Source organism: Tachypleus tridentatus, chromosome 3 (genome assembly GCF_004210375.1).
Source record: "Tachypleus tridentatus isolate NWPU-2018 chromosome 3, ASM421037v1, whole genome shotgun sequence".
NCBI lineage: Eukaryota > Metazoa > Arthropoda > Merostomata > Xiphosura > Limulidae > Tachypleus > Tachypleus tridentatus.
The window spans coordinates 6,283,079-6,308,933 of NC_134827.1; the positions used below are offsets into that span (position 1 = coordinate 6,283,079).

At 34.2% G+C, this 25,855-nt stretch overlaps 2 protein-coding genes across 2 annotated transcripts in view; one reads left to right on the forward strand and one right to left on the reverse strand.

Annotated features, from left to right (window-relative positions):
• Positions 1 to 509: 509 nt before the first annotated feature.
• LOC143247911 (protein FAM200B-like) lies at positions 510 to 1,283 on the reverse strand. Its single transcript, XM_076496460.1, has one exon. The coding sequence runs from the start codon at positions 1,281 to 1,283 to the stop codon at positions 510 to 512; it is 774 nt and encodes a 257-aa protein (XP_076352575.1).
• A 7,821-nt stretch (positions 1,284 to 9,104) lies between these two features.
• The window catches only part of LOC143246271 (peroxiredoxin-like 2A), a 31,880-nt gene continuing 15,129 nt past the window's right edge, over positions 9,105 to 25,855 (forward strand). Inside the window, 4 exon segments of the mRNA XM_076492722.1 lie at positions 9,105 to 9,261; positions 14,025 to 14,071; positions 15,862 to 16,038; positions 17,882 to 17,956. Of these exon segments, the coding sequence (XP_076348837.1) occupies positions 15,874 to 16,038; positions 17,882 to 17,956 (240 nt within the window). The 5' untranslated portion in view covers positions 9,105 to 9,261; positions 14,025 to 14,071; positions 15,862 to 15,873.

Below are 25,855 nucleotides of genomic sequence, written 5' to 3' on the forward strand. Positions count from 1 at the left end.
AAACTTTTTCAGCTTGTTACCCAATTTAACATGCCATATTAAGCATGTTACCCCTTTCACAAAATGTTTTCAACATTGATATATATGGCTAAATTAAACTAGAGATATATTGCACTTTATTTATTACACATTATTTATTTACAATTTATTTACATTGAATTACACTTTTAATTATTGTATTTGATCATTGTGCATTTCTAATGAATATTGCCAAAGATGTCAAGAACATCAGTGGGATGGATGGAGTTGCATACTTGAAGCTAGTTTAGGAATTCTTAGCTTTGTGGTTTAAAGTGCCAGCCTGGCATCGTTTGAAACATTCAAGCGGTCCTCTTTTTTGTTTTCATCCCCAGCTCGGTTAAGAACCCCTTCTCGCACAGATACGTTGTTGAGAATGACACCAACAACTTCAAGGCTCTCTTGGACAGAGTTGGCGAGTCAGCTAGTTGTGAAATCCAAAAGGAATCTGGACTTTGGTTTTGGAATTTGACTTTCAAGGCTTCATTTGCTCACATTGTGATCCACTCCTCCTTTGCAGGGAAATCATCATCATGAATGGCCTCATCAGGTACAGAAAAGGGATGAATGATCCACTGAAGACTGGCTGTTTTTAGGTCACTCTTTGGAAAGTAGTGCTGCAAGCTTGTTTCAAGCCCCTTCAAATGGTCGCTCATCTCTTTGTTGATGGTCTGTAAAAGTGATCCAGTATCATAACTATTCTTCTCAACAAACTGGTCTAGGGTGGGAAACTGAGCGATCATTCCTTTCTCCAAGCGTCGAATCCAGAGTCTCAGTTTTCCCAGAAATGCAGTCACAGTGTGATGGGCATCAATGACAGTCGTGTTTTGGCCCTGGAGTTGCAGATTATCACTGTTCAGCTCCGCAAATATGTCAGCCAAGTAACAAAGTCGAGCAAGCCACTCCATATCAGTGAACTTGGTAGCAAAAGGAGATTCTTCTTGTTTCAGAAATTCCTGAAGAGCCATTCGGAGCTCAATGACTCGACGTACAACCTTGCCTCGTGATAACCAGCGAACATCGGTGTGGTAGAGCAGAACTTGATACTGCTCTCCCATTTCCTTGCACAGCTCCCTGAATATGCGCAAATTCACATCCATGGACTTGATGAAATTGACGATTTTCAACACATCTTCAAACACTAATTTCAGATTACCAGGCAGGCTTTTTGATCCAAGAGAGTACCCATGAATGATGCAATGATCTACAGAAATTTCTGGATTCACAGCTTGTATGAGGCCCCGTAATCCACGATTACGACCCATTATCGACGGTGCTCCATCGACGGAGACCGAGATTAAAAAAGAAAAACTATTATAGATTGCGTCAGTTAGTCATTCTTACTTATCTTTTGCGTTATAATTATATGGTTTTAATTTAATTTAATTTATTTTGGTACTTTAGTATTTCAGTACGAACGGGCCGGTACTTTTTTTGTGAATTATGTATAAAATATTAGCTACACTACAGCTACTTGTACAATAAATAAAACTATATGACTATATGCCATGTAATTCATTGTATTTATACTAATCTAGACTTTATATAAACATCTCTCCCTACCTGTTGAACGCTGTTCCAATACAATCCATTCGTGATAAAAAAACTGTTGATGATATTGAAGATATCTTCTCCCTTCGTGATTGTCAGCAGATCTTCGCATAATAGGAACTCTTCTTTGATCTTGTCCTGGTGGACGTAACGAACGAACCCAAGGAGAACAGCACAACTGGCTACGTCACACGATTCATCAAATTGCAAGGAGAATTTGCTATATGAGCTTTCCTTGATCTCTGTTGTAACTTGGGACAGAATATCTGATGCCATATCATCGACTCGTCGGCGGATTGTGTTGTTTGATAGAGATATGACACTCAGTTTCTTCGCTTGACCCTCCCCACATACCTTGCTTACCATCTCGTATGCACAAGGCATAATCAGATTCTCTGCAATGGTGTGGCATTTTTGTTGTTCGGCAACTTTATATGCAACAAAGTAAGATGCTTCGACCGCAGCTTGAAGCTTTTGGGCTTGAATTCCAGATGAACCGAACTGGATATTCTTCAGTGCTACAGCCCGGCGCTGAAAATAAGCCTGATCCTCATTTTGAAGATTTGGATGGCACTTCTGGAGGTGAGCTGAGAGTTTTGATGGCTTGAGGCTTTCATTTGTCAACACTTTGTGACATACTACACATTGTGGCCGATTCTCTCCACCAGAAGGTAAATTCACAAAGCCATAGCGAAGAAAGGCGTCAGAGTAGGTGCGCTTTTTAGACATTTTATTGTTTAATCTGCAGAAAAAGAAAAAGAAAAACTGCATAAAAAAGTGTGAACAATGTGAACTTATTATTTATTTTTTCATGGCATTCTAGATAGCATTAAAAGAGCTTATTCAGCATAGGAATGATGTAATAGTAGGTAAATACTAACTATACTGCACAGGGCAGTACACATACATACCAGGTTTTGTCTACCTCGGCTGATGCTCACATAGAAACTGACAGTGTGAAATAGAGTGACGCGTACTGGACACGTCGATGAGTCATCAGAGTTACTGAGTGACTTGTGTTCTGAAGCATACTTGTCAAAATACTTTTAGGTTACCACACACTTAGATACATATTTTTTCTTTTCTATTACTGTATATTAGTTTTTGATGTTTATTGTTATTTGGTTTAACTTTATTACATACTTAAAATAGGTTTAATTTACAACTTTACATACTAAGACTAAGTTAACATTAATCCTAATACCAGCTACCTCAATGTTTTCTTGATTTTCAGAATTTTAACTTTTTTTCTGTCACCCCTCCATTACCCCCGATAAATTGTTAAATTACCCCCAGTTTGGGAACCACTGCTGTAGAGACTGCACAAACTTGCTGTTTTTGCCCTTGTTGTGACTCCTGAAAGTCAAGCTTTAACGGATAGGTGTGTGTTTATTATAACAAAGTAACATTGTTTTTATACCTATTGAGAAGAATCGAACTCCTGATTTTATGGTTGTAAATCCGTTGACTTACTTCCGTCCCAGGGGGGGACAAACGTGTAAGAAAAATTAAATTCCGTAAAATCTTTTTAAAGATAGCTCTATGTAAGGCTTTTTCCTTTTAGTCCTGAGTTCTGTAGTAATTATCTCACTCTATTTTATAAATAAACATTGTATAAGTCCTACACATAATAATAAACATATCTAACGTTTATTAGTACAAAGCTCTAGTACAAAGACGCCCTATTGTAATTATCAAACACCGATGGCTTTGCCTCAGGATCAAATTACAAAACTCGAGATATTGTATTGAAAATAACTATAAACATAATTACTTCATTAAAATAAATATCAGCGCAAGAAAACATATTAAATTAATTTATTACAGATTTGGGATGGCACAGCATGGCCAAGTGGGCTAAGGCATTCAAGTGCTAATCCGAGCGTCGCAGGTTTAAATCCCACTCACATCAAACGTGCTCGCCCTTTCAGCCGTGGGGGCGTTATAATGTGATAACAAATAAACATACATTGATTTCAATAGCTCAGTTTAGTAATGGAGAAAGACTTGTACTTAATGATAAGTAATTTATTCAAATTATTTGATTTTCACACACGGATATTATCAGTTAATTCCCACCGCTTTTCTTTGTATTTGGAAAGTAATTCCCGACGTGTTTGGCAGTGACTACTTTTCTTGACTTATCAGTATTAATTTCATTCTTGGTCACTATACTATTTCTTCTTTTGAATATATAGAATAACTCGTTTGTCTGTTTTGTCTTTTACTACTCGTCATCTACTTTGCAACATTGTTCTCGATAATATTTCAAGATGATTACAGGGAAATAATTAAAATTTTATCTTTATACCTTATTGGATGGTCTTTTAAATAAAGGCTTTCATTTTGTACTTGGTTTCAAGTTTGAGGTTGGTGTATGTCATACTGTTGTGTCCTTGAGTAATGTACTTTCCCTCTGTTTTTTCAATCTCCCAAGCAGCGTGAAGGATACCGGCTGTTATCTGGGAGTTACCCTGTGAAGGGCTGGTGTCTTGTCCAATAAAGAATGTGTCACTATTCTCACCTGCTTGTATCAATGAAGCTAGAGTTCATCATAGGATCCTATGCACCATTTTGGCATGAGAACGATTTGACCTTTGACTTTGATGTGACTTTTAACAACCGAAATTCTAAGTCTTGAACATGTGAGAAGTATTGTCAGTCACTTAGTGCTATATTGGGATTGTCTTGTATAGTGAAGTTAATTAGTATGTTCACGTTTTGGATCTAGTTTCTACCTGTTGCACCTGCTTTAATATTCCTTGTGCTATTGTATGTTCATAATGGAATGCAAATTAATTAATACATTGTTTTTTTCTTTTTCAGTTGCCCTTAGTGACATAGACATACAGCTGTGCTATACAATGAGCTATCTGTGCTCTGCCCACCACGGGTATCGAAACTCTCTTTCTAGAGCTGTGCTTAACTTCAAACAAATAAACTATTTTAATATTAACCTGTCTCACCTTTTCTTTTACATCAGTTTACTAAACTTTAGTTTGTTGGTATATGTAGTGGTAGCTAACGAACCGCCTCCTACCTTGAGAAGTGTTTACCTTTCAAGTATGTTTGGTCACTCCCTATTATGTCAAGAAGGAATCATTATTTCTCATTTCCTCCAAGATCAAACACCCTTAAAGATCAATCACATGAAGCAAGACCAACTATTAGAACAATATATGCTATTCTCCATTCATCTTTGCATCTTTATGTCATTCAGATAATCATTTCTGTTATTTGCCATCCTTTTCATCGTACTTGCCTAATGTCTCCATCTCAGTTTTTCTCCCTATAGAGTATCATTTATATCATAATAAGGTTGCATTATCAAACTGACCACTTTTTGATGCAGTTTTGAATAAGATGATTTTTGCCTTCTATAATGAATTTTTGAGTATTCATAAAACTTTCCGATTGCTATATAATTCAAACATCTTTTTGATGAAATTTATTATGTTATTAGTCATTTTGTAGTATTTTTTGGTTGAATTGGTTTCTTCAAAGTTTGTTTGAAAGGTCTAGATCCCTTCAATAATTGGATGATCAACAGCATAAATTTTAAAGTAAGACTGAAATTAATTAATTAACTAAACTGAAGCAAAGGAATAAACAGTCTTGGCACAGAATGAAATCAATCTTTATTTACGTTGATTGTCAAATACAATTTGTAGACTTGCTTTATAGAATCTAGACTATCAACTGGCCAGCTGCATTCAACCAGACATTTATAGACTCGTACAACGTAACATCAATCCCCTCAATAGTAAGAACGACAAAGAAAAGAAGGTCCGCCACAACAAGAAACTAGATAAATTAAGGTGCCAACAACAAAACAAACGCCAACACGACGAACCACCAACAAGCCTCGTAATTAACAGATCCGACCGAAAATTAAGCAATAAAGAAATACATCTACTCAATAAAGGACTCAACTTCTCAGTAACACCTAGAAATATTCCATCCATCGAAATAAAAGCCTGTCTGGAAGACCTAGCTAGAAGGCTGGTGACCCACTCTAGACAAACTGAAAACACCAACAAAACAACGAAAAACAACCACCAGGAAGAAGATAACTTCGACAACAATTCCACAGACAACAAACAACCTATTTTTCCAGGTAGGACTGAAAACATCTACTTCCCTGAAACACCTTAAAACAGTATCTTAAACAAAGTTTTCAAATAATTTTCACACAAAACTATCAACATAATTTCACAGAAAAGAAATATAAAAAACAACCTCACACAAAAAAGATATTAATTCTATAAATTCTATAAACAACTTGAAACAAGACAACAACATCAAAATTCTAAGAGCAGATAAAGACAATGCTATAATTATAATGAACACAAATGAATACATTAAAAAATGAACAACAACTTGTCAGATACAAACAAATTTAAACTACTAAACAAAAATCCAACAAAACACATGAAAACCAGTTAAACAAAGTACTACTACAAATGAAAAAACCAACATAATCTCAGAAAACATTTATTCTTACCCACGAAAGACCGACTCACGCACACCACAACTATACGGCCTACGAATCATTTAACCACAACCTCGGTAAATATATAGCGTGGGCATTTTCTAAATATGTAACATCAGCCGGCTCATTTTTCAAAGACTCTTTTAACTCTAAATATATTCTTAATCAACTAAATCATGAAGCTTTAATGGCCAGTTTTGATGTAATCTTCCTCTTCACAGAAGTCCCAACGACTGAAGCTTGCAAGATAGCTTTAGAAATTTATATCCAAGATCCCAACCCATTGATATACCTCCCCAGCAACCAATTAGCAACCCTTATAGAATTCGCTACCACCAAAACTAATTTTATGTTCAAAAACCAAAACTACCTACAATAAATGGCCTAAGTATGGGGAATCCCGTGCCACCAGTTCTGGCCAACATTTTTATGACATAGATTGAATCACAAGCGATCAATTCAGCCTTACACTCAAAACTATACTGGTACAGATATGTTGATGATACAGTTGCTGAATCCACATCTACAGAACACACATTTAGTTTTTAACTCGATACACCCCAACATTAAGTTCACATGTAAAAAGGAAAAAAACTAAACAAATAGCATTTGATAACCTCAAAATCACTAGAACTGGTACACGATTCAAAATAGAAATCCACAGAAAATTCACCCATACTGGATTATACATTTTCTGGGACTCAGCACATGAAACAAAACAAAAACGCAACATATTAAGAAACCAAATAAACACAGCCACAAAGATCTGCTCACCCGATAAAATTAGCAATGAAATCAACAAAATAAAACAACACTTCATCAACATCAACAACTTTTCTCAAAAAACTGTGGAAAAAATTATACGCAAACACCTAGACCAACAATAAACAAACAGCAATAAATCCCAAGATACAACAAACTACAAAACCTTCTGCTGCTGCATACCATATGTTCCCGACATTAGCGAAAAAATATCCATCATTTGTAAAAAACTTATAACAAAGCACAACATTCCAGTAAACATAAAATTTAGTCAAAAACCAGATATAAAACTAAAGTCCATACTATGTAAAAATTGCACTGACAAACACAACACGAACATAATTTATAAAATACATTGCAACACCTGCCACGACTTCTATATTGGAGAAACAAGAAGAAAAATGGAAACTATATTCAAAGAATAATAAAAAAAAAACAACCTTCACACGTTTTTGAGCACTGCAAGTCAAATAAACACAACAAAATAATAGAAAACACCCAAATATTAAGTAGGGAAACAAATATAAACAAACGAAAAATCAAAGAAACCCTACTTATATAGCAACTAAAACCAAAATTAAACCAATATAAAGGAACACCTTTATACCTATACTAATTAATAATCTAATATCCACCTGCAACGCCCCCTATAATGCGGTACCCATTTATACTCTCGTCCCTAAGACATGTCTCCGTCAACGGTCCCATTCAAACACTCTCTTTCTTCACCTGAAGATGACCTAGGAAGGTCGAAACGTTGTTCTCTCCTTATCAGTAAAAGTAGGCCCGACATGGCCATGTGGGTTAAGATGTGCGACTCGTAATTTGAGGGTCGCGGGTTCACATCCCCGTCGCACCAAACATGCTCGCCTTTTCAGCCGTGGGGACGTTATAATGTGACGATCAATCCCACTATTCGTTGATAAAAGAGTAGCCCAAGAGTTGGCGGTGGATGGTGATGACTAGCTGCCTTAGCTCTTGTCTTACACTGCTAAATGCTAGCGCAGATAGCTCTCGAGTAGCTTTGCGCGAAATTCAAAAAACAAACAAATAGTAAAAGTGTTAATACCTATACTATCCCTTCTAAGATGCAAATAAACTAGTATGTGGAGTCTTGTGATGCAGAATGACTGATCGGTCTGTAGTAGGTTTTGTAAGATAACATGAGGTTCAATCAGGAAATGTAACAAAGAGCTGAATTCTGCTAACCTGACTGAGTTAAAAAAGAAAAACAGATTCTACAGTTGTAATAATGTGAAACAATATTTATTCAATATGCAAAAACAAACAAAAGGATCATATTTATGAATGGCGGTCTCTTTTCTGAAAGTTCTCTCCAGACCAGTTATATGTTATCCATGTAATCGTTGGCCATTTCATCAAAACATTTTGGTGGTTATAGCCTTAAAATATCACTTGGCCTACCAATAGTAGTATAATTTTATTTTCAAAAGCAGAAGTACAGTTTCTGTAGTTGTGATATGCTATATATATTATATCCCTGAAAAAGTGTAAGAGACATACTTCCTCTGTTCCAGGTGAACATTGCGCCTATATCCACCAGTGAAAAAAACAACATTGTCATCCTCAATAGATAATGTTTAAACTTTAATGAAATATTTATCACGAGATAGCACAGGTAATATCCTAGGTAAATGACCCGTGCAATAGGTAACTAGGTCGATAGGAACTTCATCTCATTCCTTTACCAAGTTGCAATATTTAAAAATACATATACTTGTATGCACGAAATTTTTGAAAAGTGTACATTAAATAGGAGGTTAGAAAACATGTGATATGACTGTATACGTACTATAAGCTCAACAAACACTAAGTGCCAGAAATAAATTATTTTTTCCAGTTTGCCACTCACAAAAAATCAACGTTTACACACAGATGTATATATATATATAATTGTTGGTATTATATGGTCGCGGGTTCGCGCCCGCGTCGCGCTAAACATCCTCGCCCTCCTAGCCGTGGGGGAGTTATAATGTTACGATCAATCCCACTATTCGTTGGTAAAAGAGTAGCCCAAGAGTTGGCGGTGGGTGGTGATGACTAGCTGCCTTCCCTCTAGTCTTACACTGCTAAATTAGGGACGGCTAGCACAGATAGCCCTCGAGTAGCTTTGTGCGAAATTCCAAAAACAAACAAAACTGCTATTCTATGTTATCAATGTGGAAAGGCAAATTGGACCTAATATTGTTCAAAAGTCCAACCGCAGTTAATACGTCAGTGGTCTTAACTGATATAAATGATTATGTTTTACGTTACAACATTGAACGCGCAACTGTGCCGAGAAATTTCCTCCCGTGTGCAAATTCCATTTCGGGAATGAGATTTCGTAGCACGATGCTGTAGAACTTTCCGCCTTTTTTGAGTACTGTAACCTAAGGTGTATAACGACAAACAGTTGGGTGTTTTGGTAGTGGTAGGTACGTAAGATTATCAAATTTTGAATACAACAGTATAAAAATTTCTTTTCATTGTAACAATACGATTGTTTATAAGAAATCAATAATGAATGTTATTTTTAAATAAGTGTAAATAATACTGCACAGTTCTGTTGAAAAACTACTTTAATAACTGTAGTAAATGTTAGTGCAACTGTTAATGATATTATTACTCGGTTTACTGTTAACCGTAGCTTTTATTTTTTATTAAAGTGTTTAAATTTAGGTATAAGTAAGGTACTTTATTTTTGACTTTAATAAACGTGAAACTGAGATTTTATAACATTGCTTAGCGTTATCGTTGGTGTCTGCGTCACTGCTATTAATAAAAACATTGTAACTTTGTAATCCTTAAATCAGATGCACTTAAAAAAAATGTGGATGCAGTGAGTAACAGGGGTACAAGCTTAACATTGGGAAAACTCGTACATAACCTTAGTAGTAGTTGGCCTATGAAATAGTTTGTATTCAGTTGTGGTAGAAGTTTTATCGTAGAGTGTAGGATGGGAGTGGATGAAAAGTTTTGAGATTGTGGTTGGTTATAACGGAACTTTTTTCTTATATACGTAATATATAATGTAATTTGAGCAGGGTAGTAGTAAAAAATGGGATACACTGACTGACTAGATCAGTGGTTCCCAACCAGGGACGCTCACACCCCTTGGGGGTGCGAGATAACATTTGTTTTGGCCACCTTCACCTTTATTCTTAAATAAATAATTATTGTGAGGGGTGCGAGTACATATTAAAATTTTTAGGGGTTTGGGGCATAAAAAAGATTGGGAACCACTGGACTAGATGGAATAAATGGCCCCGTGTTATTCCTTGAGATTGGTACAATCAGTGATTTTTATAATTTATATTACATCTATAGTCGTTAATGTAGTTTAGGCAACATTTACATTTGAAAAATTTAAAATAACTCAAGTTTGTTTAATCAAACAACTTAATAGACAGGTAACATTAACTATGCTGTAACTGCACATCAACATCTGAGAAAAATTAAATTTTAAACCTACCATTTATTTTTGCAGTAAATCACAAATTACGGTGTTAAAGCACAAAAGACCAAGACTCTACTTCTTTCGACAGAAGCTCAATCCATAAGTCAGTTACTGTTTGAAAAATGAAATTGTTTTAACTGGAGCCTAGTCTCTCATTTTCTAAATCTAAAACTCGCTTCTTATCAACCTGTAATCTTCAGAATATGCCAAAAATAATTCAGATGCTTATAACCTATTGATTGAAGGGATAATCTTGTAAGCTTCATTATGATTAATTCTTAACCTTTTCTCAAGAGAAAAGAACATAAGAGAACTCATCCCTACAAGATAACTCACTTCTATTAATTTGTAACTGTCCTAATAACCATTTGGTTTTTGAAATAGGGGCAGCAGTGGAAGCTGACACTTGTTAAGAGTTTAAGATGAAGAATCACTGGTTTTCTGAAATATGGTTGTGTTAGCTTAACTTTTCTCAGCAATAGATGTAAAAGAACAGCCTCAAAAGGTCAAGTTATTGGTTGTCAGTATTTTGAAAGAGGTGAAGATAAATTGGGGAAGGGGGTCTTTATAACACTAAGAGTGACTCATGTATGATTTTAAAATATCTAAAAATATACTGTGAAATATTTATTGCATTGGATACCTGTCTTTAAAAAGTCTTCTTATTTTAACAAATTATTATTGTGAAAATTATGGTTGTGGCATTGTTGAAAACATTACTGTGTTGGTTTGATGTAAATATTTGTCGAAGACAAAAATGTCTAGGTGGTTTAAATATTATCTTTCTTTAACAAAAAATACCACATGTACAAGTTTCTAAGTGGCAATGAGATATGGTAGCTAAAGTGAAACTGCAAGTAATATAGACAGTTGAGTATGTTATATTAAAGCAGTTTGGAATATGCAAAACTAGCAAGTCATCTGACAATCACAACCAATATAAATTCACAGTGGATTGTCATGAATAAGAACTATAGTTTTTCATTGTTTGTTGTTTCTCAAGTTATTTAATGTCTCTGAAAAAGTGACCATTTTTAGGAATGGTATATAATAACCATTTCTGAAATAAATTATACACTCAGATCGTAATGATGTGTTCATATTGGAGATTTAGAATTTCCATGACAGGAATAATTCTTACACTCAATGGCATTTGAAACCAAAAGAATATTATCAGCATAAGCATAAAAAAAAGGCCTAGAACAAGTTTTACCTTTAGCAAACTGAGAATACACGACCACAAAGACCAGTATCAAAAGCCATTCACAAACCCCAAGCAACATTTAACAGTATTAAAAAGGATCTAAGTTTGGAAATGCAGTAAACGTGTTAAGGGTTTATCAAGATAAAACTACTAGTCAAACCTCCTTTTCATGTTATTTCACATGATGTACTGCCCAAATCACAAAACAAAAAACTTATCAATTTCCGTGCAGTCTGCTGAAATGGGTGCTAACAAACTGCCATTCTTGTACCATACATGGATTATGGAAAGCAAGTAAGAGTGGTGTTCTTTGGACATTGCAGCCTATAGACAGAACCTTTTATAATGAAAACTATATTATAAGGGTACTGTAAAGTTATTAGGTAGAATATGAATATATGTGTAACATGCTATAATGACATAATGAAGTGACAAAATCATTTCAATACAAAATACTCAGCCTCTGTGAATTAAATTTTTAACTTCCTGAATGTTTAGGCAACTTTTAGGAACTTGAATCATAATGAAATTGCAACCATTTTATTCCATTTTTACTTAAACATTAGGTTTTTATTTTGTAATAAATGTTCTGGCATTGTTACTATATTCTGTACATGCCTGCTGAACCAATATTTTAACCAGATTATTCTTAAAAGTTGTATAAAACTGTCAAAGTTGAGACATAAAATATAGAAAACTTGTGAAAAATATCAGTCAAATTTTGTTTTTACTGTGATTAAAGAGATCAAGAATGTAAATTGGTGATTTTTTTAAGTTTCACTGTGAATTTAATATTAGGATGCCTACTATGAAATTAAAAAAATAGGTTATTGAGATTTTCTGTAGATAATAAAGGTATCTTCATATCTGCTGTAATATATTGGTTTAAACTGAAAAATACATTTGTAAAGGAAAAAGACAATGAATGATGTATGTAGTTAACCCTTTTGCTATGGGCTCAGTATAATATCTATATATATATATATATATATATATATGTGTGTGTGTGTGTGTGTGTGTGTGTGTGTGTGTAAGTTCATCTACACATTTACACATTAAATATTTGCACTATAACTTTTGATAGAATATGTGTGTCTTCTCAAAATTTGGAAGACTTTTAGTAAAGATTATAAGTATCTTGTATGCAAAAAAATCAGATTTAATAATTAGGATGTCTACTGTGAGATTAGAAAAATAGGTGTTGAATTTCTCTGAAGCTAATAAAGGTATCTATATATCTTCTGTAACATATTGGTTTTGACTGAGAAAGATGTTTTTAAAGGAAAAAAAATCAATGAATGATGCAATTAATCTCGATTCCATAGCAACATCATCAATTTGGTCATATATATATTGAGTAGAAAAAGAGAATCTTTGGTGGCAAAATTTACTTGTTTCTGAAATATGCTTGGAAATCTCATTTCAACACTGTTCTTTTTATAAAAAGTTTGTAACATAAATTTTATGGTCTTATCTGTAACAAAACTAGCACAATATACTTCATTATTAAAATTCAAGGTTCATGGGCTTAGCATGACCTGGTGATCAACACACTCGGCCCCCAATCTGAGGATCACAAGTTCAGACCTCTGTCACTGAATGTACTCATTCTATATGGTTCTTGTTGGGCCATCCACCTGGGTGTAAAAATTCCTAGCTTACAAAATACCAACCATTCATAAACTAGTTGGGATTAAGGTTGAGAAAAAAATTAAATTCTTTTTTTATATCCTTAGAAAATTTGAAATATATTTCGTAGTGTAATAATTTCTAATAAATAGCACTCACAGTCAAAAACCTTGCTAGTTCATGATTATGTAGACCTTCTTCATGTAATATCCTAAATGGACAAACATCTTTATGGATTCCAGAATACGATTCATATGATTCAAGAATAAGAGGCCTGGCATGGTCAGGTGCTTAAGGCACTCAGCTTGTAATCCGAGGGTCACAGATATGAATCCCTGTCACATCAAACATGTTTGCCCTTTCAGCCATGGGGGCATTATAATGTGATGGTCAATCCCACTATTCATTGGTAAAAGAATATCACAGGAGTTGGTGATGGGTGGCAATGACTAGTAGCCTTCCCTCTAGTCTTACACTGCTAAATTAGGGGTGGCTAGCACAGATAGCCCTTGTGCTAGTTTTATGCAAAATTCAAAACAAATCAATCCAGAATAACTACGAGTTGGTTTTATTTTACAAAATTCATTTTCAGTTAATATAAATTTTTCATTTTTAGTATTAGTTTGTATCTTGGTAATTTACCTTCTAAAGTATTTAATTTCACAAATTAACTTCTATCACGTAAGATATCTTTATTAACACAATCAGTTTTATTTCAAATAATGGTAATTTTTCTTTCATTGGGTTTTATAATCATTATATGTTCATTTGTATTTCAAAACTTTTTACTGTGAATTTTTTTTTTTTTATATTAGTAGTATTTCATGTACAGTTGCAATCAAAATGTTAAGTTAATTACACTTAGTAGAATGTTAATGCTGTTAAAATGTTTGTTGCTTTCCTACCAGATTGTTTGTTTAGACGAATGCTACAACAGCTGTTCAAAATCCAATAGGTAATCTTCATATTTGGTTCTTTTGGTAAACTATAAGCCAACCACATTTTTTATGTCACTTATAACAGTATTTATATGTTTATATTCTGTTTAATTTTTCTAACTAATTATTTCTACACCTTAAAAGACATTACTTTATGCATCCATCTAATTAAACATATTATTATGATGTAACTTCTTTTTTAACAGTAAAAACATTTCTAAAAATGTCAATTGATTACATTTATCTAATTTTAAGTTTTGTTTTATTTCAAGATTTAAGAAATTGTTTCTTGAACTGTAAATATTATCCCAAATAATAAAACTAAAAAAAATAATTTGAAATTAACAAACTTAAGTGTTGCATTGTATATTTTGTATTGTTCCAGAATATCTAAATCCAACTTATTATTCTAATATGTAAAATGTAACCTTAATGTTCTTCTGAACAACAATGAAATGATTATATTTATTAATAATTACAGTAGTAACAGACTTATTTGCCAGAAATCTAAGTCTTATTGTGAGTTTTGCACTACAGAAAACTACCTACCACATCCTAAAAGTTTAAACCATTTATAATAATAAAGTATTTAAAGGTTGCTCCATCTTACAGAAATATAGAAATTTAAATTTATTGTATGAGTTAGGACAAATATGAATACACTGAAACATAAAGTAACTAAAAGAATATAATTAGTGCACATGGGCTAGCAGAGACAAACCCAGCTGCTTGAAGTTAGCCTTTCCTGACCTGTTTAGTGAAAAATGGGGAAAAAAAATTGTATTAAAACACAAACTGTAGTCACTCAATTTCTGATGTAAAATAAATTACCACATCCAACCTATTGTAAATGTTAACTAAAATAACTTAAAACCTACTAGTATAATCACCAAGACCAGCAAAATATAACCTCCACCCTCTGAAGCACCACAGCACTGCAATAGAAACATAACTAAAAGTAAATGTGAAACATAAACTGCATATCAAGGAAGTTAGTGGTCAGTAGACAGAAACAAAGATTGAATGAGCCAAACAGCTTAGATCTCTTTATTGAATCTTCTGCAATATTATCAGTACTTTTTTTGCTCCCTTTTTTTTTTTCTGAGTGTTGATTGCATTTTCAGTTTCATTTGCCATTTGCTGGTTTTTGATTATAGCAGTATAATTTTTAAGTTTTACCTTAAAGTCCTTGTCAAATTAATTTTACTGTAGTCTGTTAAATTATATCATTTTTTAAGTGAAATCATTTTCAGTATATAACTTTTGTCTTTTTGATTATGTTCATAACAGCCAGTTATTATGAAAGTATCATTTGCTTTGTTTTAAAATGTATGAGTGTATGTATGTATGTATGTATGTATGTGTTGTACATATATACTTGTAGTAATTCATACAACTGGCAGCAACATACAACAAACTAAGAACAGCTGAAGTATTATAATAATTTTTCTTACCAGAAATATGTATAGAACCAACTAAGAACAATACAATTTAAATTATGGTCAGTCTTGCTATTGTATTATCCATATATTGTATGTAGTTTTATTTTGTATATATATATGTGTGTGTGTGTGTGTGTGTGTATTTGAAATTAGGATTGGGTGTGGATGATTAAAGGGAAAGAAATATTAAAAGTGTTTATTATGTTGTAGTAAATAATGCATTTTAATCATACGCAAACATGTAGTATCTTATGTACATTGATGTTGTAGTTATTATGTTACTTCATTGTCATGTTTGTTACATAGTTGTATTTTTGAAACTTATGTCTCTTTATTTTTTATCATTCTCGTATAATGATATTTAGAAAACTTTGAAAATGACATTAGCCACATGGGGATATGGAGCAGCAGCTGCAATTGCAGGAGTTGCTGTATTTTGTAACCTTCCTGCACATTGGTTACTTCCAGCAGAAAAAGCAACTTACCAGTTTCTTGTTAATGCACGTTTAGAGAGACATGATAAACGAGGAGAAGAATTTAAGGTAAATAGGGAGACTGTATGACTTAATATTTTTGCACTTAATATTTTGTAGAAATTTATACATATCAAAACAATAACAGAAAAAAATTATTATTCAATGTAATTTATAATATCCACCTAGAAAACAGAAATGTTAAAGCCATTCAAAGCATCATCAAAACACTTTTAAAACAACTCTGTCACATCAATATGAAATTGTTATTCAGTTTTCCAAGTTGCAGGAGATAAGTGATCTTTGATAAATCAAATACCCCATTAATGAATTACATTTAGTACAGTGTTCCTCAAATCATGGTACACATAGACAGACAAAAAAACAAAACAACATTGATGTGGAGTGCTCCGCCAGTTGTCTTTCATTCAGTCAGCACTTAAACCACAATAATAAAATTTATATTATTGGCAGGAACTTGCAGATAGTTGCTTTCCTTTTAGTTAGCAGTTCATCACCAACAATAAAACAAAATTAGCAGTAGGTGTTGCAGCTAGTTAGTTGCCTTCTCTCTTGTTAGAAGTTCACCACCAACAAGTGTTGCCAGAGAGTAGCCTTTCCTGTAGTAAGCAGTTAAAAATTGGTGACAGAGGCAGTTAGTCTTAGTAGCTTCATCACAACAGAAACACTCAATTTAATCATAATTTTATTTAATTGTTTGTTGGAATGATTGGAAATACCAGTTCGGATTTAGTTAATCATAATTTTTATTAATTTGTTAACTTGCATGATACAAGTCAGCGTAATTGTTGCACATAGATAATTGATTATATTGATTGTTTGATTAAGTCACCCATCTCTAGTAAATTTGAAGTGAAACTGAGTCGAGTGTGTTTTTCCATTAAAATTTCTTCACAATTATTGATAAGATAATATTTTGTAAAGACAAAAAGCATTGCATTTTATGTATCATTTATGTATAAGTGTATGGTTTGCTAGTTAGCTAAAACAATATGTAGCTTAGGTAATAATGCATAATCTTTAATTGGAATGTATTTTCATGGGCAAGAATTCAGTCTAATTTTGACTGTAGATTAGTTAAGCTTTAATTTTCTTATTTGAGCTTTGAATTTAGATATCATGCATGAGTATTTTAATAATACATTATTAAAAGTTACTCTTGTTTGCTTCGTAAAAACACCTATGAATCTTAATAATTGTTAATTTGGAATTATAAACTGAGGACTTCAAATTTTTTTTTGCACCTTAATTAAATTATTCTTCCATTTGTTGACACAAGTAATTAAGATATACATTACCTAACTTTTTTAAACTATATTCAGACTGTATCATATTATCATTCTGTAAATTAATAATAGTTTCGTACACACAGACGTTCTTCCACATTGTTTCAAGTGTTGTGTAATTGTTTTATTGAGAAACAGTTTGGTTAAGAATGTTTGTATTCAAATAAACCTAATATTCATAAAACATTACTATATCTCAGGGGGGTCTGAATTGTTTTCAGAGGAACCAAATTATAATGCTTACGAGTACTTAATAAACATTTAACTCCTCATTTTAATTTTTTTACACTTAAATTATCATTGCATATTGAAAAGGATAACTACTATAACAATGCAAGAATCTTTAATTCTTTATATCAGTATGTTAGTGGTGCTTATTTAAAAGGTTTAACAGATGTATTACCCATTTCACTCTCTAACTTGTTAACTATATATATAATTAATAAATTCCCTTTTAGTTAAATTCAGTATTTACCAATTGTAGCAATATACTCATTTAGCAATAACTTGTATTTGTTCTTAAAATGTTTTAATATTGACTCATTATTTTTGTTTTTAAAATTGATTACTTAAAAATATATTTAAAAAAAATTACCTTTATATAGGCTTCACAACTATGGGCAAATAATGGTGCTGTTATAATGGTTGTTCGACGACCAGGATGATCTTTGTGTCGGGAGGTAAGAAACAGAAACAATAATTTATTAAATTATGAATCTAATGAAATTGTATTAATATACAAAAGTTAGTGATAATTTTATATGTAGGAAACTAATAAAATCTTATTAAATATAGAGTTTTACTACAATGCTCAAGTAAATTCAGTATACCTATCTAATGATGTGTATCATTTTAGCCGAACTATAATAACTATATCATTTAATAAGATATTCAAAATATATGATATTCCCTATATTTGTTATCAAAAGTCAAATTTCAAATATTTGTCCAGTTCAGTTGCATAAACAGTTTCAAACCTACACTTGTTTCTGTAATTTTTGTTTTATGTGCATTGGGTAATTAAAATAAAAACGAGTATGTTCACATTGGCATTTATTTACAAAATTGTAAGAACTTTTCAAAATATTATAAAATTCTGTTATTACTGATTGAGTATAGATTAGTGGTGCACAAACTTTTTGAGTCAGGGGCCACAAAAAAGTGAAGATTAAAATTGTCCCACAGTTGTTTCACACAAGATGGACATCACATTTAAGAACACACAAATAAAGATTACATCAAAGAGTTTGCACATTATTCTAAGAAATGTTATGATACGTCAACTGTCATAAAGTCAGGGCGATGGATGGTGCTGCATGTCATCTACGAGCTTAGAAATGTCTGGCTTGATGTTTGACATTGAAAGATGCAAGACTGCTTCCAGATGATCATCAGTCAGCTGATTGCAAGTGTTGTTTTTGTTCAGTTTTATATGTGGGAAAGCCTGTTCGCAGAAGTACGTGCTGCCAAACATGCTAGTGTGGACAAGTGCGTTCTCTTTCAGATTAGCAAATGTATCAGGCAATGTTTTGTAGAAGTCAAGCAAACTGTTTTCTCGGTAAATAGCACGCAGTTTGTCAGATGTCTGGAGATCAGTAAGTTCGAGCTGATATTCTGCTGAAAAGTCATCCACTGACACACTGAATGGATCAGCAAAAAGTTTCATCAACAATCTGCATTGGTCAAAGTCATGAAACTGTGAGTTGCAGGATTGAATTAAGGTATCTAGCTTCCCAACATAAACTTGTGTGTCAATGTCCTGATTCTTCTGTAGCTGTGACTGAAAAGTGGGAAAGTGCATGAAGTTGTCTAATGCTGCTTGCTGCCGGAACAACTGCAACTTTGTCCTGAAAGCTGAGACGTGATTTGCAAGCTGTCAGACAAGCTGATTTTTGCCTTGCAACTTCAAATTAAGATCATCCAAGTGTTGTGTCATGTCAACCAGAAAGGTCAAATCAGCTTGCCATGCTGGATCAGTCGTGGAAATCACTTCTGTGTCTTTGTTCTTGCTTCTGAGGAATTCTATCACCTCATCAATCAACTCCCAGAATCTTCTGAGCATCATCCATCAACTCAGCCAGCATACTTCACAGTGATACACAAGGTCACCATAGTCTGAATCAATTTCTTCAAGAAGACTTCGAAACTGATGGTGATTGAGCCCTTGTGGTTTGACAGAATTAATGGTTTTCGTCACTAATGCCATCAGTCCCTGAAAACCAAGTTCTTTACTGCACAAGTTTTGTTGGTGAATAATACAGTGCAACTTCATCAACTGTCTGTTCTGCTTTCCTCGATGCTTCATCAACAGTGCTACCAACCCGCCACTTTCTCCGGTTATGGCTGGTGCTCCATCAGTTGTCACACTTACCAGTTTCATGAAATCTTATGAAACATTACTACACAGTCGCACTGTCTCTTCCGAAAAGAGCAGACGCAGTTGTCTGACCCTTCATGGAACCCATGCCGATTAGTTCCTCTGTGATATCAAATGACGACGACACACCACAAACAAAAACTAGTAGCTGTGCTGTTGAACTGATGTCAGTCCACTCCATCTGCTGCCAAAGAGAAGTAGACAAAATTGGCTGCTTTATTTGTAAGCTACCTTGTCACGTCTGCTGAGAGGTGTGAAATCCTTCGTTGAACTGTCATATGATTCAAAGCCACTGTCTGTAGCTTGCAAATTGCTTCCGGACACAACTTTTCTGATACAGTAATCATACATTGCTTTGCTCGACCAAATCACCATTAGTGAACGGTCGGCCAGATTTTGCTATCATCAACGAAATATCGTAACTGACCTCACATGCTGCACCTAAATCTGCTGACTGCTTTGAGAAAACATTCTGCTGGTGATTCAGCAACTGCCACAGAGATTCAGTTCGAACTGTTCGTTCATCACCGACAACATTGTGTAAATCTTTATGCTTCGACTCATAATGATGCTGTACATTGGATACTTTCACCACTGCTACTGTCGAATGACAAAGCAGACAAATCACGATCTTCTGTTGTTGAACAAAACAGTATTGTGCAGTCCAATCATCATGAAACTGCCGGTTTTCGTCGTCAAATTTTCTTTTATGATTAGCTGCCATTTGTGTTACGAAATAATATCAAAATAGGGCTCTTAAGTAAATCTCAAAGAACAATTGGAACGAGTGAGATATCGTAATTACGGAAATATTTAGTCATTACGCCAATGATTAAATGCCTATGCATTAATGAGATTTGCTTGTTAAATTTTCTTTATTGCCTGACACAAATATGGAACAATCCAGTATCTAATCTAATGCATAGTCTTCTATAGTGCTTAATCTTCTCGCATACGTTAACTCTCTATGTTTGACTTTTCTGTTGGACATCACGAGCCACTCGACAGCTCATCGCAGGCTGGATTTAGCCTGCGGGCCGGACTTTGTGCACCACTGGTATATATGTTTACTTTCCCATTGAAGACAAATTCCTAGGACATTTACTTGTAAAAGTCTATATACTTCTTTTTAAATATAATGAAATCCATACTGATGTGGATTTTGGCTGGATGAAATATCTGTGCCAACTAGGGTGCTCTTATTGGCTTTATTATCAACAAGTTCACTTACTGACTTAAAGTAGGACATTTAAGATGGTAAATTTGGTCTTATGTTCCTAACCTCTCTATTGCTTCCACTCTCAGCAGTTTGAACATTCCATAACATTTTGTCATTGTGCTTGCTCAGTATCAAGTGTCAGTATGTGCCATGTTTGGTTAACTACTCTGTTCCCCATCTATTATCTTAGATCATGTTTGAAATTGATTGAAAAAAAAAGGGATGAAGAATTACAATATTTAATAATATTTCATACCCTGAGACAATTAAGATGTTGAAACCTATTCCAAAACAGAGTTATGCTGCTGCACTCAGTTCCACTGCCACAGTGAGAGTCCAAGCAGGTATCTATGTTCTACCTACAGAATATCAACCACTTGTACAGCCTATTGCCCTCCATGGATAAATGGGCAGGTTATTCTACTTCCTCTCTCATCTTTGACTCTACCAGTGACAAAGCCATAGTGCAGTACAGTTATTTGGTATGGCCCTCGTTCATTAGAATCATGCTCATCAAAAGGGGATTTGCCCCTTCAGTCTAGTGACACAAATAAAGTAGATGGTCAAAGATCAAAACAGAAGAGCTCCCCATCTAGATTTCAAATATTTAAGTGAAAATAACCAATCTTATACAGTGCAATTTTTGAGTTCTCTTTATTAAAATAGATAACTCAAGACCTTTATTGATTCTTTCCATTTATGTGTATCTCATTACAGGATATTTTTGAAAAAATTACCAATATTGCCACTAATCAGTAGTGTTCATCTAACCAATACAAAGTTTGTGTGTGTCACATGATGTCATCATTAATATCTTGAAATAGGAGAAGTCATAAAAGTCAAAATGCATTTACCTAGATAGAATAGTTTGATTACTGTCTGGCCATTACAATTTTAGTGACGGAGTGCAAGAGGACCGTAAAGGGATGGTGGTGATGATATGAAACCTTATAAGAGTAGTGTGTGCTTGTATAATCCTGAAGTGAAGATTTAGTGTGGGATCACCTAGCCTAGAGCCAAGTGCATAAAATTTATCATAAAAATAAAAATATCTATTCAGTTTTAAACTTAAATTGTCTCTGAATATAACTATTTTCTGTTGTGTCACTAATGTTTTTTTATATAAACTACTTTAATCAATGGAGACTAAATGAAGAAATAAAAAAATGTTTCTTCAATTTTGTTGTTTATAGTTTATACATTTGATTTTATACATTCAGTTTACAAACTAACAATAATATTAGGTTGTACTTTTGTTGCTAAAAAACATGGCATAAAATTCATTGTTGGGACTTAGTGTTACCAAAATGCACTGGCTTTTTTATATATCAGAAGCTGTTGACCTATCTGATTTTTTTCAAATAATTATAAGTATGCCACAAATTAACATCATAAATTATCTTAATATTGATTGAACTGCAAAGTAATATAATAAGATCTGACTGCTTCAACTCCACTTTCCTGCTTCTTTTGCTGGGCAAATTTAATTTTGCAAAATTTACTTATTCTATTTATCTATGGAATGCAAGGTTAGGGTGGTGATGGTGGTACCTGTATTGCCAGTTCTGACAGACTGTACGTTGATATTTAAATAAATTCTTAATCTTCATTTCATTGTGTTGCATAACGTATTTTGGCCCTGAAATTTTCATTTTAAACTCTCTCTTCCCTATACCAATTATAGATTTTGATAGGGCAAAACTGAAAGTAAGAACCTCCAATCTTTTTTTAGCTGTAGTCAGTACCACCACACGTTTGCTCTGATGGAAACTAAAAAGGTTGAACTGGCCCTTATTCAATACTCTTTGAAATGTACAATCTATTAAAAACTTTATAAAAGCAGTAATTGATTGTATTTTATAAGCAGCTGTTTAGAACATCCTTAAAACTTGTTTTCAATGGTATTCTCATTTAAAGTTTATCACAAGCTCCATATGGGAAGTTCATAAATTTCCATAGTGACTGAAATGATTTTCTTAGGACTTTCCTTTGTCAACAAGCTCACTCTTATTCTACACACAAAAACAGGGGCATAGCCAAGGGAGGTGAGGTTGGGTGTTAACCCCCCCCCCCTGGACCCAAACATTTTAGACAAGTTCAGTTGTCACCTGTGAAGTTTCATAAAGATCTGTGATTGCATGGCAGATAATTTCACAACAACAAATGGTTAAATGCATTTTTCTGATTGAACACTCTTTTAATACAGCAAGTTTTGTCAGAACTAGAGAAATACAATCAAATATCTATGAAAGGTTCAAACGCCTGTTTGTTTTTGTCAGGACATCTATAACAGAGTTTGGTTCAACTTTAATATCATGGTGAATGTATAATGAGGCCAGGCCATTCAATCGATCTTCAGTGATGGCATTTCTCAAATACGTTTTGAGTCTCCTGAGAGTTGAAAACGAACGCTCCACTGAGTTCGTTGACACAGGCAGCATGGCAAATACTTTCAACAGTCAAGAAATGACTGGGAACATTTCTGCATTGCACATTGCATATGCATCTTTGACATTTCTTGGTATGTTGTTCGCAAGTGATTTGTACCAAACCCTAAGTTCACCTACTGCAACTAGTGAAGTGGTGTCAATGTCAGCCTTGTATATATTGACCAACTCTTTAATTTGGTCACATTGTTGTGCTGTAGGTTCTGACCATTCTGTGGTAGATCCTGATGGTAGTAGACACATGAAGTTTGTAAGGAGAGTTTTGTGACTGGACAGACGGTCATGTATTTGTGAAAGAAAGTGATCAACAAATGGTACAAATACAACAATATGAAAGTACTCCTCAGGGCTAGTGGTTTGTGGGTTAGCACGGTACATCTGTCTTTTAGCCTGCCTTGGCATCATGATTCAATTTGAAGCTCACTACACAGAGTTTGAGCCTCACAGAAAATGTTGTTAAATTCATTCACAGTATTATTTCTGAGTGAACGGATTAAATCTTCCACTATTTCTGCGTGATGCATCGTAGCACCTAAATCAACGTTCTGTTGCTGCGGTAAGTTGCACAGAGGTAAACTAAAGGAAAACAATTTAGCAATGGTAAGTAGAGTGATGGTGAATTTTAGCTGTGTTATATAACACAACAATTGATTGGCTTACGTGGCAGAATCTCTGTCTTGCCAACCTGATATGGTCTCAAGGGCATCTGCAACTGCATGGATTAATTCTAGAAAGACAATCACTGAGTCATGCCTCTCAACCCACCGGGTGGGGCAGAGATTTTTCAAACTTTTTTTTTGTCGATTCAGGTGCTTTATTCTTCACCGAAAGAGCCAAAATGTGCTTTCATTTGGGTGTATTGAGAAAGTTTTCAATGCTAAAAATTACTCCCATGCAATTTTGCACAAGAACTTCTTTACAAGCATCAGAAATTGGTCCAGGATTTGAGCATAGAATCTTACAAAACTATGCTTCACCTCAACCTTTTGCAACTTTTTTGCAAAATGCTGTTAAACTGTGATCACAGCCATGGCATCTCACTTGACAGTGTATCTTCATGCATTGATGAGTGTTTATTTTTGCAAATAGAAGCACTGCTGTTCCAACTTTTGGCCTTTCCCATCATTTTATCTATTTGATGTTGATTGAGATGGGTTTGATGTAGGATGATATTGCTGGATCTGATGTTCAGCCCACTTCACCATAGTTTATTGCCATTGTTCACTGCATAATTTTGTGAAGAAGTTGCATACTCATGATTGGAAAACAATTTGCCTTTAACAAGCATCTGTTGAACTTTATCCCATTCATTTTTATGGATGGCTTGAAATTAAATCAATCTCTGTATTGATTTGCTGAGCTGCATGATTGTCCACAGTGTCCTCTCTATAAATGCTGTGTTCACTCTTGATTTGTATACAATCTCACTTGCTCTAGATTGCACAGAACCTAAGTAGTACACTAAATGTACCATTTATACTGACTTGCTTAACTCTTGGAAAGACTTGACTTACTTCTCATACAATTCTCCTAGTTTTTTCTATTTTTGGTCATGTAAGGACCTGAGAGAATGGGCTTGCCCTTTACCACAAATAAATTGGACTCCAGGGTGATATTTTAGTCTTACCTATTCCATGTTTGGATTTCAAGCTAGTAATTAAAGCAAAGGTATACTCCAATTTATAGTTGGTTTGGGGTGAACAACATGTAAATAATCTTTTCTAAATGAAACCCCCTCAGTGTGGATTCCTGTATGTGGTGAGAGGATCTCCCAGAGTAGGTTCTGTTCTTTCACTTTACTTCCTCTGGGATCTAAACATCCACTCACATGTCTGCTGTCCATGGTGACTTGTGATGGGGAGGAGAGGATCCTGGTGAATGAGGGGTCCAACCCTAACACACCACTTTGGACTTGTAGATGGGTAGCCTTGAGATATCTCCCCCAGAGTCAATTGGCTGGTCCACTTCAGCTAAGGTCAACCAAGTACTAGCATTGGATGTTCCCAATGGGTGTTGTGGATATTGTATATGATGCTGGTATTTGGGTATAGTACTCACAAAACCCTGAAGTTACTGTAGTGTCCTTTTAGGCACTGTATTAATCTCCTCACAGGGGTCAGTGGGCACCGAAATATTATTTCTTTATGATGGATCCTCCAAATAAAATAGTGAAAAAACAGTCCATAGGTAAAGTGCCACATCTTAAAGATTCTGAGCAGCAATTTTCAACCTCTATAACACCTGTACCTCATTTTCTTATATCACATTCTCTTTCAGACAAATCTATAAGGCAGATGTCTCCCTTTTTCATTCAGAAGGGAATAGAGGGACTTGCTGGCTCTCATAAGTCAGTCAAAAAGCTTTGTCCTGGTGACATTTTGGTGGAAACATTCACTCCTAAACACGGTGAAATCTCTTGCATTCGAAGGCCATTGAGGTTACTCCCCATGCTACTTTGAATTTGTCACAAGGAGTTATAGTTAAGAGTGGTTTGAAGAGCATCTCCAAGTCAGAGATCCTCGTTGGCTTCTCTACC